The sequence below is a fragment of the Durio zibethinus genome, chromosome 12 (genome assembly GCF_047325235.1).
Source record: "Durio zibethinus cultivar Kanyao isolate XHJ-2024 chromosome 12, ASM4732523v1, whole genome shotgun sequence".
In the NCBI taxonomy this organism is placed as follows: Eukaryota; Viridiplantae; Streptophyta; class Magnoliopsida; order Malvales; family Malvaceae; genus Durio; species Durio zibethinus.
The window spans coordinates 11,504,871-11,519,742 of record NC_143173.1 but is presented as its reverse complement, the minus strand read 5'-3'; the positions used below and the strand labels follow the sequence as shown (position 1 = coordinate 11,519,742).

General features: G+C 35.3%; 2 protein-coding genes across 2 annotated transcripts; one reads left to right on the top strand and one right to left on the bottom strand.

The window, feature by feature from the left end:
* Positions 1–2: 2 nt before the first annotated feature.
* Positions 3–1,291, bottom strand: LOC111297155 (uncharacterized). Its single transcript, XM_022891782.2, has 3 exons — positions 991–1,291; positions 445–656; positions 3–368 (listed from the first exon to the last, which is right to left on the bottom strand). Exons 1-3 carry the CDS (start codon positions 1,153–1,155, stop codon positions 206–208), a joined length of 540 nt encoding a protein of 179 aa, XP_022747517.2. The 5' UTR covers positions 1,156–1,291; the 3' UTR covers positions 3–205.
* A 370-nt stretch (positions 1,292–1,661) lies between these two features.
* EMB2411 (DNA replication helicase) lies at positions 1,662–13,032 on the top strand. Its single transcript, XM_022891614.2, has 34 exons — positions 1,662–2,131; positions 2,217–2,372; positions 2,441–2,659; positions 2,891–2,941; positions 3,199–3,408; positions 3,505–3,558; positions 3,637–3,698; positions 4,130–4,262; positions 4,445–4,555; positions 4,689–4,785; positions 4,983–5,065; positions 5,537–5,602; positions 5,997–6,152; positions 6,265–6,320; positions 6,461–6,518; positions 6,595–6,705; positions 6,783–6,839; positions 7,114–7,248; positions 7,321–7,566; positions 8,649–8,723; positions 8,901–9,022; positions 9,155–9,227; positions 9,336–9,440; positions 9,571–9,738; positions 10,473–10,542; positions 10,624–10,775; positions 11,214–11,291; positions 11,382–11,474; positions 11,562–11,702; positions 11,916–11,955; positions 12,039–12,112; positions 12,214–12,348; positions 12,474–12,593; positions 12,741–13,032. Exons 1-34 carry the CDS (start codon positions 1,757–1,759, stop codon positions 12,897–12,899), a joined length of 4,041 nt encoding a protein of 1,346 aa, XP_022747349.2. The 5' UTR covers positions 1,662–1,756; the 3' UTR covers positions 12,900–13,032.
* Positions 13,033–14,872: the final 1,840 nt, after the last annotated feature.

Sequence of the window (14,872 nt, the reverse complement as noted above, 5' to 3'; positions counted from 1 at the left end):
GTTCGCCCCTATTTTGATTTCAATGCTTTGATTATACATCTCAAATGCAATAGCAACTGGGAAACCCTTATTAAGTGTTAACCATGGTACATATGTCATTTCCTCAAGGACAACTCAGAAAGTTTTCCAAAAACTTTTCAAGAATTTAAACTAGCCAAAGGCCCAAAGCAGAAGTGATTGTGTCATTTGGCATTGCCTACGAAATTCAGAGCAAAACAAGTAGTTTTGCACTCATTGTTTCACAAAAACATGAACTATGCGTAATAAAAAATAATCCCGCTCTCCTTAATAGTGTCGAGGACAATCCCAAGTTTACCCTCAATCCTGTCATTCTTTTGGGGATCATAAGACATAGCAAATACAGCAGCCTACATTGACCTCTCAGCAATTAGCTTTCCTATAACCATACAGGCATTGTCATCGGTAAGTGATGGTAAAGAGTACCTCAGGTCCTTGGCGTTTGTGCTTGCAACTGATATCACTTTGCTTGTATACCTGTGCATCACTTTGGCGTGGATGAATCGCTTTGAAAAGAAAACATTTAGTAAAAATGGTCTCATGTACATATCTGTTCTTTGCTTCCATGACTTCCTGTTAGGCCTTTTTGCAAGCTCAGCTCGGGATCTCCTGGACCAGGTTGCTGAAACAGTCGAATCCTATTAACATAAGCAAATTAAAGTTCAGATATAAATGACTTTAGATCTTTGCCAGCAAAAGGTGTTGCAACAAAATCTCCTAGTGATAAATAATCACTGAAATGGTGATTCTTTGATCATTGATTATGAAAATACCCTTTAGACAAAATTACGGAAGGTCTAAGCCTCATTAACTTGCGCTAAAAATCCCCCTCCCACCCCTGATGTTTTGAGAGGCTAATGAAGGGCAAAGGACACAAATCCCACAGTTTCTTTAAAAATGAAAAATAAAAAAGCTTAACAAGAAGGGAAAAAAGTCCGTGACTAAAGGTAAAGAAAGTTAAGAGCAGCAGACCTTGTGGCGAATGGAAAAGGGAACAGGGGGGACAGTGACAGAGAGGTGAAGCTTGGATAAGGAGGAAGACCATGACAAAGAATTGGGTTTAAGGTGGCGACTCGGATGAGTCAATTGGGAAGAAAAAGGAATGGAGATGGAAGAAGATGAATATATGCACTCCATCTTAGGATTCTCCACTCGAATGAATGATAATCCTCACAAGCCAATGCTAACGCAATCCGAACGAATATCAGAGCTTCTCATCTGATCCCACGTAAAAAGAGAAGCAACCATGAAAGCATTGGGTTTTATCGTTTGCATTTGGTTTGACCTAATTATCCAAATTGGGCCGATTTAAGCCCCACTAGACTAGATATCTTTCATTGTGGATGTCTGTTATGTCTACACTCTCTGTATTAAAATATACCGTAGTCTGTATTAACATGTTGCAAGAAAAGCAAACTAAAAATCATTAGAAAATGGAGTTGTAAATTTCATAATATATCTACTTAGGAAGTTTTATCAGGAGAATTAACATATCTCATATACTTTGTCATTATATGATACAAACTACAAACAAAAAACAAAAAACAAAAAAAGAAAGGCATGTTTGGGTTTGTAATAATGGGCCATCCTTTGCTCGATCCAGTAGAATTCACACGCAAAATAGGCTTTGGCGGGAAAAGATTTGTCCCCCTCCTCCGTTTTTTAAGCAAGTCTTTCTGCAATCTCGGGGCTGCTAACTAAGGTCTAAGTTGGAACGGCGGAAGCTTATGAAGTGAAAATGCCTCCCAGAAGCAGAAGGAAACTTAACTCTTCTTCTTCTTCTTCATCAAAGAAATCAACCGTTTCAAATCAACAATCTCAACCCTCCAAGTTCGGCATCCAACATTTCTTCCAACGCCATTCCCAAAACACCCTTTTAGCTTCCCGGAATCACCCATCTTCTCCTCCAAACGCCCCTTCCCCTACTATATCCTCTTCCAATTCCAATGCCGCTTCTTTGCCCCTTGAACCCGCTTCCAACGGTGTCATTTCTGCATCGCCAAGCCCTAATTTCCTTTCCAACTCGTCTCCGGCAATGGATGTTGATGCTGAGGTCTCGCCTTTAATCTCCAAGTCTACGTCTCTTAAGCGCTTCAATTTTTCCCCTGGAATGGTAAACAATTTCTAACTGCTTCTTTTATTATTGCCATTTCTTTCTTCTTAGTCAAATAAATTAACGGGCGGAATTGGAGTTGTAGTTGATAAAGCAGAGCCAAGATGATGGAGGGGATGAGGTCTCATGGAAGATATCTCCAGTCAATGAACGTCTTCGAGCAGTCTCAAGGCACATGCCATTATTGCCTGATTCTTCAAAGCACAACTCTTTCACCATGCATCAGTGCTCCCAAACCAAGGCAAGTTTTATTTTCAGTGTCTGTAAGCCCTTTTATTATTAACAAAAAAAAAAATCAATGCATTGTAGGGTCCAAATACGGCTGCCAAGGTTGACAAGTGGCTATCTTCGCCTTCGCTTAAAGCTGATAAAAAACCTTTGCTTCCGGCCAACAGGGTTGGGTTGAAAAGAGTGAACCCATTTCAGAATAAAGAGGCCAGTGAGAGCATTGCTGATGAGAATACCTGTTTAGTAAGTAGACAGAGTCCATTCTGCACTCCACCATCTCTACCATTTTGTCCTGATAAGGTAATTAGTAATTGTATTCTATTTCTCCCGATACCTCTTTGGTTTTAGACAAAAATCAATCTTCATCAAGTAGCTACACTGACAGGACATACATACATACATACATATATGTGTGTGTGTGTGTGTGTGTGTGTGTGTGTGTGTGTGTGTGTGTTTGTGTGTGTTTGTGTGTATGAAATGGTGGTTCTGTAATTTGTCATCTCTCTTATTTATGTCTTAACTGAAATGCAGCTTGCCAATGGTGTTGCATCTGATCAGCTGGGTTTGAGGCAGCACAAAAAGGTTTCACTTTAAAATTGTTTCTCAATTTTCATCTCTTTATCTTAACAGATTTCTATGCCTTTCTTTCACATCTGATTATTATATAACAAAAATGAAAGTTTCATTACTGCTACATTTTAGGTATACACCAGGTTGTTGCACAGATTACCAAAAGTTTCCTCACAACTCAAATGACATATTCCTTTTTTACATTTTTGTTCAATTATCTTCCTGTTTTTTGTTATTGTTCATCTCCATTTGTCTATTTTCTCTTATAGGCATTGCTTGAACTTCTAGATCAAGTAGAAGATGTCATTTCTGTTGAGGATTTTGTATCCAGTGAATCAGAGCCATATTCATCTAAAGTCAAAGAAGGGCAGTCCAATGAAATTCCTGTAATAGCTAATTCTATAGGAAATTGTGTGGTAATGGGCCCACCACACAAAGTCAGTGGGACATCTTCTAATGGTTATTTCCTAGTGTTAGAGGTATCCTTCCACCTCCCCCTTCTTCTAGTAAACTTTTTATGAAGAAAACAATATGTTCTTGGATCTGATATTGTTGCTAATATACATCCACTGAAGGTATCTGAGAAGCGAACTTTTCCTGAGTCTGTTGGTTCTCATTGCCTATATAAGGTTTTTACTGTGCCTTGGTCACAAACCACTTAATGCTTCACTGGACTGTTAAGGGGACTAAAAACAATTGCTTCTCAGGTTCTTCGCTTGGTAAATGAGAAAAGTGGGGAAGAGCGTGCTGTTTATTTGTGGGAAGAATGGTATGTAGTGCAATGCTCTTGCTTTCAACTAGTCAATAAGTTTAATGTTTTTTCAAATTCGATATACTTTTATTTCATCAAGATCGATTTTACCCAAGAAATATGCTGAAGGGGCACCTTTTTGGATCATCTCCACTGTTTTACTGCTTTATCAATAGAATTGTTCAAGAAAGCTTTGCTGTTGATGTTTTCAGTTTAAATAGTGCTCTGGTTTTAATAAGGTTGGCTAATTTCATGTGTCAGCTCTATGTGCTTATTGACCCATCTCTAGTGGCATTTTGCATGTATCTCAACCAGTCTTTTCTGTTTTAATGTTTACATGCTCTTGATCTTCTGATGTCAACCTTAAAGATTCTTTTGGTTCTTGCTTTCCCAGTGGTTGCTACTAGGGAGATAATGTTTCTCACTGTTCCTTGAAACAATTGCCTCAGGTCCTATAGTGTCATTGCCCCAGGAGACACTGTGAATGTCATTGGTGAATTTGATGATAAGGGAAAGTGTAATGTGAATCGTGAAAATAATTTTCTTATTATTCATCCAGATATTCTAGTCTCTGGAACTCGGGTAAGTGTACTGCACTTATACAAATTTTAATTTTATGCATTTTTATGTGACAGTTTTTCTTATGGATTTTGTAATCATGGGTACTCTAAGCCACCCTTTTTACATCAATTTTGGTTGACTAAATGCAATTGGGTATTTAAAACCACAAATTTTCTTTTCTAATAAATCAAAAATAATTTTAGGTTGCAGCTAGTTTTAGTTGCCCAAGGCGAACTGTCCTAGATGAGAGACTACGATGCAATGAGCATTCAACTGCAGCTCTTATAGGCACCTTGCTGCACCAAATTTTTCAGGTCTTGAGATAGGAAAAACCATCATACGATGCTATTAAATTTTCTAATACTCCACATCAATTTCCGCTCATCAATAAGCTAGCTTTTAGAAATTTCTTATCTATGGATATGTCAATTTTCTTTCCTTTTGCAGGCAGGACTTGTGAAGGAGTCCCCTACAGTACACTTTTTGGAAGAATATGCAAGAATGGTGCTCCAGAAGAACACGGAGAGCTTGTATGCATGTAGAGGTGGAGATTTAGATAAATATTCCTTTACCATTTTCCAATTTCTTGCTGGCATGATCATCTAGGTTCATCAGTCCATTAGACTTGTCTAATCTTATCCATATTCCATTATGTGTTGCTTAATGTTCCAATGACATTGGCGGTAGATCTTAGGGGCTATTATCTGAAATTCTGATATCTGTTTTTATGCTTAATTGCAGTAAATGAAAATGAAATATATAAAACCTTGACTGAAGCTATTCCAAAACTTGTAAATTGGATTGTCCTTTTCAAAGATTCACAGGTGAGCTGATAGTTTGTCATTATTGTTACTGTTTCATGTTAATTACCTTGTGGGTGCATTACTCCTAGTTTTCTTCCACATCCTTAAATTGTTGAGGGTTCGAGGTCCCTGCATCTAAATGTATGAAGGCAGAAGATCTGATTCTGCCCCTGTGGCAAGTTTTAGCATGTTTGATGATTGGGGTTGGGGGGTTGGGTGGGTAGGTGGATGCAGAAGCCTGGCTGCCTCATCATGTGGGTCGGTGACCACCAGGCTGAAGAGTGGCTATAAATGAATATGCTTTTTGTGATTGTAGAGTGCAATATATGTCACAGGTACATTCCTCTTTCTTGGAGGTTGGTATACTAGGAACCTTATAATTTAAGAGACAGTTGGATCTTGTAATGAACTAAATAAAATCTCTTTGTCTGCATATCAGATGGATTGCTGTATGATAACTTTCTATTCTTGAATTAATTTTACTATTGGCAGGAGCCACAAGTCCCCACTGTAGATTTTGGATCTGATAAGGGGCCAAAAAAGGTTAACATTTTTGAGGTTAGCATCTCCTTCAGCCTTTCCTGTTCATGATTCCTTAATCAATTATATGCTTCTTCGCATTGGTCCCTCCAAACAAAAAGTTATTTGCATCTTTACGTGTATGAACGTGCATTCATGGATGTGGATGCCTTTTGGTATTGTATATGTTTAGATGAGAATCATATCTAGGTATTCATGTATTCTCACTACAGTATCCTGAAAACTTTCATGGATTCAGGATATGCTTACTACTCAAAATTGAAGATATGTGTGCATTTTTAACTATTTTTGCATTTTTTTTGTTTGGCTTGTCTTTAGTTGCACTTGTTTATTCCAAGTCTTCATGAAGTTTTCATTTATACCTAGTCTGAACTCATAAAATGTATATGTAAGGATTTCTTTCTAATTGTAGGTCATTGATATTGAGGAAATGGCATGGGCCCCAAAGTATGGTTTAAAAGGAATGATTGATGTTTCAGTCAGAGTGAAGGTTGAGTCAGGTGGAAAAGAAGATGATGAGAAGATCATGCCTCTAGAGTTTAAAACTGGAAAAATGCCTAATGGCCAGGCAAGTAATAAAGCAATTATATGTGGATTAAATCTTGAAACTTGCACATTGCATTTTACAAGCTTCTTCCTTGATCTCAATGTCCTTGCACCCATGCTTCTCAATTATGCAGTCATCTATAGAACACTGTGCCCAAGTGATCTTGTACGCTCTCCTTATGTCTGAGAGGTATAAGCATCTTATTCCTTTTACTTTTCTTTGTGTCTTCTGTGTGTTTTGGGTGGAGTGGTAGTGATGGGTGGAGCGGTAGTGAGGGGTTGTTCTTAGTAAGGATTCTTTTCTTCATTTTTTACTTGTCTTATTGTTAGGTACCTAAAACATATTGATTCTGGTCTTCTATACTATCTCCAGGCAGATCAGACACAAGTAATGAAGCTACCTTATGTCCTCTGTGGATCTCTAGTTTTTAAGGCCGCTAAGCATCTGTTGATGGTTTGTGTAGGGAATTATAGTTCGAAGATCTGACTTGGTTGGGTTAATCATGCGTCGTAATGAGCTAGCAAATGATATTCTTAAGGCGTTAACAACACAACAGCTGCCCCCAATGTTACAGGTATGCTTGTTACTGAATTATCAAAACCATATGTCAGTGAACAATTTTTTATGCTAATTAGAAGTTCCATGTTGTAGATTCCAAGCATGTGCAAAGGCTGTCGCCATCTTGATGTTTGCACCCTCTATCATAAGGTAAACTTACTACCCTTACTATAGTTCAGGGAGTGGAATTTGTCTCAACTTGTAGGTTAGCTGTAGTGGCACCCCTGTTCTTTTCTTTCTTTATTTTTATTTTTATTTTTTATTTTTTATTTTTTTGTGATATCCTGTCAAAATGTTGCACATAAAAAGGTCAAAATCCTTAGAGAAGGTTTAAGCAAGATTTTCATTTATGGTTGTATGGGCTGCAGTGCCTCACTCTGAGTTTCAAGTTTCTATTATTGGCCATTTTGTTTAATTGCTGCAGGCATTTGGTGGGGACATGGAGAGTAGTGGATTAGGTGATATATTTGATTCACATGTACATCACTTTTCAAATGCTCATGGTTTTTTCCTCAGACATTGGGATAGGTTGATTGACCTAGAAGCTAAAGAGATGCAGGTAATTTGATTACTCCAAAGCAGCATTGATGAAATTTTTTCGACCTGAATAATTTTTTTTTCACTATTTCAGCTTGTGAAGAAAGAAATCTGGCATTCTCATAATCTTAAGAGTGAGGACACTACTGGTAGCCTTTCTTCTCTTGTTCTTGATGAACTTCCACATCAGAAATCTCACAAAGAAAATAGATTCATCTATCATTTTGTCCGTCGACATTCACCTGCTTCCGACCTAAGTGGATCTGATAGAAACTCTGTTGGTGCTGCATCTTCTCTGACCGAAGATTTGGATTGCACACTTAAAAGTGGAGATTATGTGGTATAATTACTCTTGTCTAAATAGCCTTTAAATCACAGAAGCACAGCTGAATGCTAATGCTTATTTCGCACAAAGTGCTTATTAAGGTTTCCGATACTATTTGCATTAAGGTTTCTCTTTAATGTGCGTCCAAGTATTACCAAAAGTAGTTCTCTTTCAAAATTTTCCAAGTAAATATCTCATCACATTAATAAATCAAAATTTCATGTTTATTTACACTATTATTCTGACTTCAAGAATTAGTGCACGGGTATTTCTTGCATTGCTTCTGCTTTGTCATTCCTATCTTCATGTATCATTGAATTGTTACCCTTTAAGTTTGTACGTACTAAATCTTGCAGTAAATCTAAATATGATTGTTATGAATCATGTTTGCTTTATAGTTACAATTTTTCTATGTACCTTCTTGTTTCTATGATTCCATGAAAATCTGAAAGACTATCCACACTCTTCTTCTATACTTTGGTTCTCTTAGATTAGAGCTTGTGGAGAAACTGCTGGAACCATTTCATTCTTTCTCCTAACTCAGAGGATGCTTGTAGCTATTGACTCTAGATAGTCTGGTAGAGAGTAAATTTACATGTTGTAGCTTCCTGTATATAAACCTTTGATCATTTATAGCACTAGTAAATAATTTTAGTTTCTACTATTTTGAAACTCAGCTATCAGATAATTTTATTGATGGGAAGTGGAGCTATACAGTATTTCTGATTAGTTTATTTTTTAATCTTATACATTTATTTCTTCATAATCCCACAGCAACCTGCTATGTATGGGTATATTCCTATACTACTAATATGAAAGTTGCCCTTAGTTGTAAGGTTTTTCCCTGAATGATATTTAGAGAGTTGTGCTTCAGGAGCGAGAGTTAAACATATAGGTTATCTTTTCTGCTAGAGCTATCATGATCTCTTATGGGGTATGTTTCTCATTGTTGAAGGAATTGATAATTACTTTTGTTGTTGTATTTCTTAATGGTCAGTCAATGAGCAGTTCCTTTTATAAATTCTGTTTTTCATGATGTTACATCTAACTTCTCATTACCAACAATATTTATTTCTTATGTTATTTCTGGTTTTTAGATACTGAGCACGGAATCTGGCCATCAAATTGTTGCAAGTGGGGTCATTGTGGAGATCAGTCCTGTCCGTGTTTCTGTAAGCTTAAAGTTTGCTTTGCTTACTACTATGAAATTGGCCTATTAGCAGTAACGTCATCTACAAGATGTTGTAGGATGCGTGCTAAAGTGGCTTAGAAATTAGTGACCATCCTTAAACATTCAGATTCAAATAGATCTAATGCTTTGAGGTTGTCTTGTCTTTGGTGAAAGTCAGGTTTCTTTTTCTAAGCGTTTAAGGCTTCCAGGGGGTAATTCGTCCTCGATGATAGAGAAACTATTTCAGGAGGTCTGGCGGATTGACAAGGATGAAGTCATGACCTCCTTTTCAATTATGCGGTAATTTCCACATTATAGTTAATTTTTGACTATTTTTATTAACTTTTTCTCTTCTCTTGTGGCATCTGGATTTTCAAGAGATTGGAAATATACTTTGTTTATGTTCATTATTTTTACTTGTAATTGCTGAAGGTTCAATCTTATCCAAATGTTTCTAGAAAATGAGCAAAGTTCTCATGTCAGGAAGATGATTGTTGACCTTGCGGTGAATGCTTCTTCCTCTCTCATATGGTTTTCTATATAGCTTTTTGCATAATGTAATCTTTTTTTTTTCTTTGATAATCTTATATGAACATTGGTTTACCTACTGCAGGCTCCTAGATTTGACAGTGGATGCATATTCAGCCAAGATCCAGCAATATCTTATATCTGGTCAGAGAAGAGCCTAAATGATGATCAGCGTAGAGCTATTCTCAAGGTTTTCTATTTCCTGGTTAAGAAAACTTTTTACTAAGTTTATCTCTTGAACAGCAACATTCTCAGTTGACCTAAAATTTTCTAAAGAAAACGCATGATTGCTTATTCTGCAAATTCATTTTTTTTTCCAGATACTTATTGCAAAGGATTATGCTCTAATTCTAGGAATGCCTGGAACAGGCAAGACATCGACAATGGTGCATGCTGTAAAAGCCTTGTTGATGAGAGGTGCATCCATTTTGCTTACGTCCTACACAAACTCTGCAGTTGATAATTTACTCATCAAATTAAAATCTCAGGTCATCTTTATTCTCAAATTTTCTTCTAACGTTTTAAGGTGTTAGCTTTGCTGCATTTTTGTTTCAATTCGTTGGAGTACGTAGATAATGCATATTCAACTCCTTACATTGTGAAATCAATGTGCGTATAACATAGCTATACAAGATGACAGAATAGGTAAACATATTTGGTGTGTCTGCATGTAAGAAAAATGGTTTGGAGGAAGAGAACTGCCATGACTTCAGGGGAACAGAGTGATAATAAGACTCATACAATGCATTATTATACGTACCTACATATATAATTTTTTTCTTTGTGTGTGTTTTTTTGAGATGCTGCTAGAAGTTAGTCTTTTGAAGGTTCTTTTTCATGCAAATATCATGTTAAAGTTGTAGGATTTCTATTCCTCAAGTGTATAAATTGAGTCATCTTCTATCTTATAACTTTCCTTTTAGATTTGCATTGCCATTTAAGAAATCTCAAAATAGCATTTCATTTTTGTAAGCATTGCAATGTGATACTTGGCATTATTGCTATGTCTCCAAGGTTGTTCCAAAAACTAACTTAATGGGATACGTTTGCTCTTTTGTCATCCAATTCTATTGTGGCCACTGAAAGCTAATAAGGTGGATTAGCTTATGATGAATAAACAAGCTTTTATCACCCATATGATCTATCTGATATTAAACCTAGTATATCTGAATCTTTTTTTTTCCCGCCAGTCCTATTGAAATTTAAGGAAAAAAAATTGCAGAGCATTGATTTTGTACGCATCGGAAGACATGAATCTGTGCATGAGGAAGTTAAGGGGCATTGTTTTTCAGGTCAGAAAGTATATAATTATCAATTTTTCAGTTGGCAAGCCACTTGTTGTCTTCTTCATGTAGTAAGTTGTTTTGTGACAGTGATGAACCTCAGTAGTGTTGAAGAAATTAAAGTGAAATTTGAACAAGTCAAAGTTGTTGCCGTGACTTGCTTGGGCATCACTAGTCCCTTCCTCTCTGGAAAGAAATTTGATGTGTGCATTATTGATGAAGCTGGACAAACAACTCTCCCAGTATGTACTATTTCAAGTTTATGCATTTTGATAATAAAAATTTGCGATTTCTGTTAATGATGAAAGTTTCATCTAGATTACTATTCATATTCAATGATACTATAGGTAGATTGCAAACCTCTAGATTTGGTGAGAAGAGGTGGGAAAAATAAAGATTGAACCTAGAAACACAAGTACTTAGCTAAGAGAATAGGAAATAAATCCTAAAGTTACATGATGAAGAAACTATATTATTGAGATTTGCTGTCCAGAATAGTATAAACATACCCAATACACATTTTCATTTTTTATTATACAAGGATGCTATCATGTTGTTCAGTGTATTTTGTAGAATACTTTTAAGGGAGAGAGGTACCACTGTTTGTCTTTATATATGCAGAAAGTCAAATGTTATGTTAACTTCACTCTCAGTTGATGAAAGATCTATGGTCCTGCTAGGTATCACTGGGACCCTTGATGTTTGCTTCTACATTTGTTCTAGTTGGAGATCACTATCAATTGCCTCCATTGGTTCAGGCATGTATATATGCATAATTTGTTCTAGCTATTTAAATTACCTGGCAAAACTTGAAGCTCTTTCACAGTGTAATGCTAATTGATTTCCAGAGTACGGAGGCTCGAGAGAATGGAATGGGAATAAGTTTGTTCTGCAGGCTATCAGAAGCACATCCACAGGCAATTTCACCATTGCAAAGCCAGGTTACCCCTAGAGACAACCAAATTATTTGTATCTCAACTCTTTGTCACTTTTCCATTGCCTGAATTTACTAAATCTTTTCTCTATAGTACCGTATGTGTCAAAGTATTATGGAACTGTCAAATTCACTGATATATGGCAATCGATTACGTTGTGGTTCTCCCGAAGTAGCTAATGCCAAACTCAAGTTCCCAAGACCAAACTTTCTTTCTTCATCTTGGCTAAAAGCTGTAAGAGTGGCTTCTAATCTTCTTGTTTGTAGCTAATGTTGATCCATTGTTAAGCCTGTATTTATTTGTGTGTTTTTGAAGCTTATGTGGTTTTGTAATAAGATTGCCCTTATCATCAAAATACTTTCAACATTTTTGTGATACTTAGATTAGCATTTTTCTTTCAAAACTTCATTTAGATAAGATAATTTAAAAGTTACATTATGGCTGCAGGTTCTAAATCCAAGCAGGCCAGTCATTTTTGTTAACACAGGTTTGAAAGTTATTGTCTTTTACTTATGATCTGTTGTTTACTTGTATGTCTTGAACCCTTACCAGAGCATTCGCCATGCTTAGATATGTTGCCTGCTTTTGAGGCTAGAGACCATAAAACTGTGAATAATCCAATGGAAGCTTATATAATTGCGGAGGTAAGATCCTAATATATTACTGAAATACTTTCCAGCAATTCTTGTGTTGTTGATGCGACTGGTATGCAGCTTTATGCATGACATTTACTTCTTTCATGTAGATAACGGATGGATTAGTTAACAATGGAATTGAAGGCCAAGATATTGGCATCATTACCCCTTATAATTCCCAGGCAAATCTCATCAGACATGCTTGCATAGCATCCGTAGAGACACATACTATTGACAAATACCAGGTTAGGTTGAAGCCTTAGTTGTCTTAGCTATGTTAATCCTTCATCTTACTGAGCATGGAATAACATGAAAAGGTTCTACGGACTAACTATTGTGTCATTACCTGTTGCAATTTACCATTGTCCAGGGAAGAGACAAGGACTGCATACTGGTGTCTTTTGTTAGGTCTAATGAGAATCCTAGAAACTGCACTTCTTCACTGCTTGCAGACTGGCATAGGATTAATGTTGCTCTAACACGAGCAAAGGTAGGTTTTATCACTGTTTTGTGTGTTAAATTCATCTGTCATTCATTAAAAGAAACTCAGAATATACTGTTAATACAGCATAGCAGAAGAAAAAGTTGCTCTTAGTTGCAAAAATCTGTGTAATATGGTTTATGATTCAATGTACAGAAAAAGTTGATCATGGTGGGGTCGTGCAGAACCCTGTCAAACGTGCCAATGCTTAAGCTTCTTATTGACAACGTTGAAGAACAATCAGGTATTCTGAGTATGTCTGGGAATGATTTTGACCGCCAAACGGTGCTTAAGAGATGCTCTCAGATTTTGTAAAATTTGGCCCCTGCAATTTTTGTGCAAAATGGGCTTTTTTTTCATATTAGATACATATATTTTCAAGGTGTAGACAAAATTAATTATTTTTGTATATTTTCTGAAAAATAAACGAAAGAATGTCCTTTTCTCCCCTCTTTTGCACTAACAGACATTTAAGCAGTAGTTACAAATTCAAAGTCTAAAGATTACAACATAAACAACTCCAAATGGAGACATGATACACTATTTTTAGACCTTTCTATATCATGGAAGCAGTTCATCTCATCTATGATGATCTGTTCAAAGTGGTTACTGGTAATGAATGATTGATACAAATTCCTTTTAAGTACAAACCTCAAATTGGATTGATATGATTGGAAGTCAAATTGTGAAATGTTGTGACTGTGTGGCTCCTAACACATTTCTTTATCGTAAACAGTCAAGTAATCGACTCAAAAGATCATGCATGTTACTAGTGTATTCTTGTGGAAAGTCTGATGTCAAGTTGTTTCCGGCATTCTATTCTCAATTTTCAAATCAAAATTGGATGATTGATTATGCTTCAAAGCTTCTAAAACCCGAATCCTTGGATCATGCATGTTCCATTAATAGTAATTATAAATAAAGAAAACCTAATTGACAAGGTCGCATTCAGCAGCCCCATACAAGCGCCATTAGACCTTCACTCTGATCACTTCCATTCATGCCGAAACTCAAATCCTAGTATCTTCCGTTCCTTAGATTCTACTAACGCTTATTTGACATATACAATACAATCAATATTCTTCTCCAACATCTTCACTTCTGTCAATCCCCTAGCCCTTTTCTGGTATGATATTTTTCTCAACCTCCCTACTATTGCTAAATATTTCTTGCATACATGCACGTATATAACTAGTGTAATACCAAACCCAAGTCCATTAATAATTGACCCAGCCCATAAGTTTTAGAAAAAAAATTATAACAAAATAAAAATAAGTAAAAGATAGAAACCTTGTCCACTGTTTTCTATGGAAAAAACGAAATCGAAAAAAAAAAAAAAAAAACTAAAAGAGAGTAAAAGCTCAAAATTTCATAGATTAATCATGCAATTAGAGATTTAAGGTCATGTTTTGCCAAGAACACTTGAAATTTTTATGTTTGAATATTTTTCCAAAACTCAACTTTTTATTTTATATTTTTTCAAATTTTAAAAATTTTTAGTAACTTTATGATGACAATTCAGTAAAATTATAGGTATATATAAAAATGTCTCTTCAAGATCTTTTTAATAATATATATGATACTTCATTTGATTGAGTAATTTAGGAAAATTGAATTTTTAAAGTTGGCTAATTTTTTTATATTTAACAATTTTGGACACCTAATTTTGGGTCGTAGGAATTTCGTCTTCCGATGACCTATTGGATCAAATTTTAGGTGATTTTGGTATTATGGACAGTGTTCTGTGGAATGATATAATTGGTTTGGTTAGATGATTTATAAATTATATGAACTAAAGTTTTAAAATTGATTTCATAAATCTAAAAACTCAAAAAATCTAAATAATGTTTTGTCCTTTTGATTTGTAAATTGGATTAAACATGCAAAATGTATATATAATTTTTTTGTTATGAATTTGTAATGTGATTTTATTATTACTTTGATCTTCAAATATAATTTTACCATAAATATTTATATATCTATCAATTTTGTGAATATGAAATTTACTTAAGAATGACATAAAAATTTTGCTTTGTACAAAAATATTTTTGAAAAAATACATGAACATTAATTTTATATATGGATAATTTAAAAATATATTTTGTTGTTTCATAGTATAACTATGTTTTGACTCTACCTATGAAGGTTAATTGTTGGTCATGTCAACATGTATTTTGTGATTAAAAATCAATTTCAAATCATGCCACTTATGGAGAATATAGAGGTATTTTTTTTCTTTTTTTTTTTAGTGAAATCATCTTGTTGTTTTGATATACTAGTTTGACATA

Excerpts from the sequence above, each read along its gene's own strand:
- LOC111297155 (XM_022891782.2), bottom strand. The coding sequence starts at position 1,155 with ATGGAGTGCATATATTCATCTTCTTCCATCTCCATTCCTTTTTCTTCC. Across the intron at positions 657-990 it reads CCTTTTCCATTCGCCACAAG|GATTCGACTGTTTCAGCAAC; the intron begins GTCTGCTGCTCT and ends TTATGTTAATAG. Across the intron at positions 369-444 it reads ACAAACGCCAAGGACCTGAG|GCTGCTGTATTTGCTATGTC; the intron begins GTACTCTTTACC and ends AGGTCAATGTAG.
- EMB2411 (XM_022891614.2), top strand. The coding sequence starts at position 1,757 with ATGCCTCCCAGAAGCAGAAGGAAACTTAACTCTTCTTCTTCTTCTTCA. Across the intron at positions 2,373-2,440 it reads ATCAGTGCTCCCAAACCAAG|GGTCCAAATACGGCTGCCAA; the intron begins GCAAGTTTTATT and ends AATGCATTGTAG. Across the intron at positions 3,409-3,504 it reads GTTATTTCCTAGTGTTAGAG|GTATCTGAGAAGCGAACTTT; the intron begins GTATCCTTCCAC and ends CATCCACTGAAG.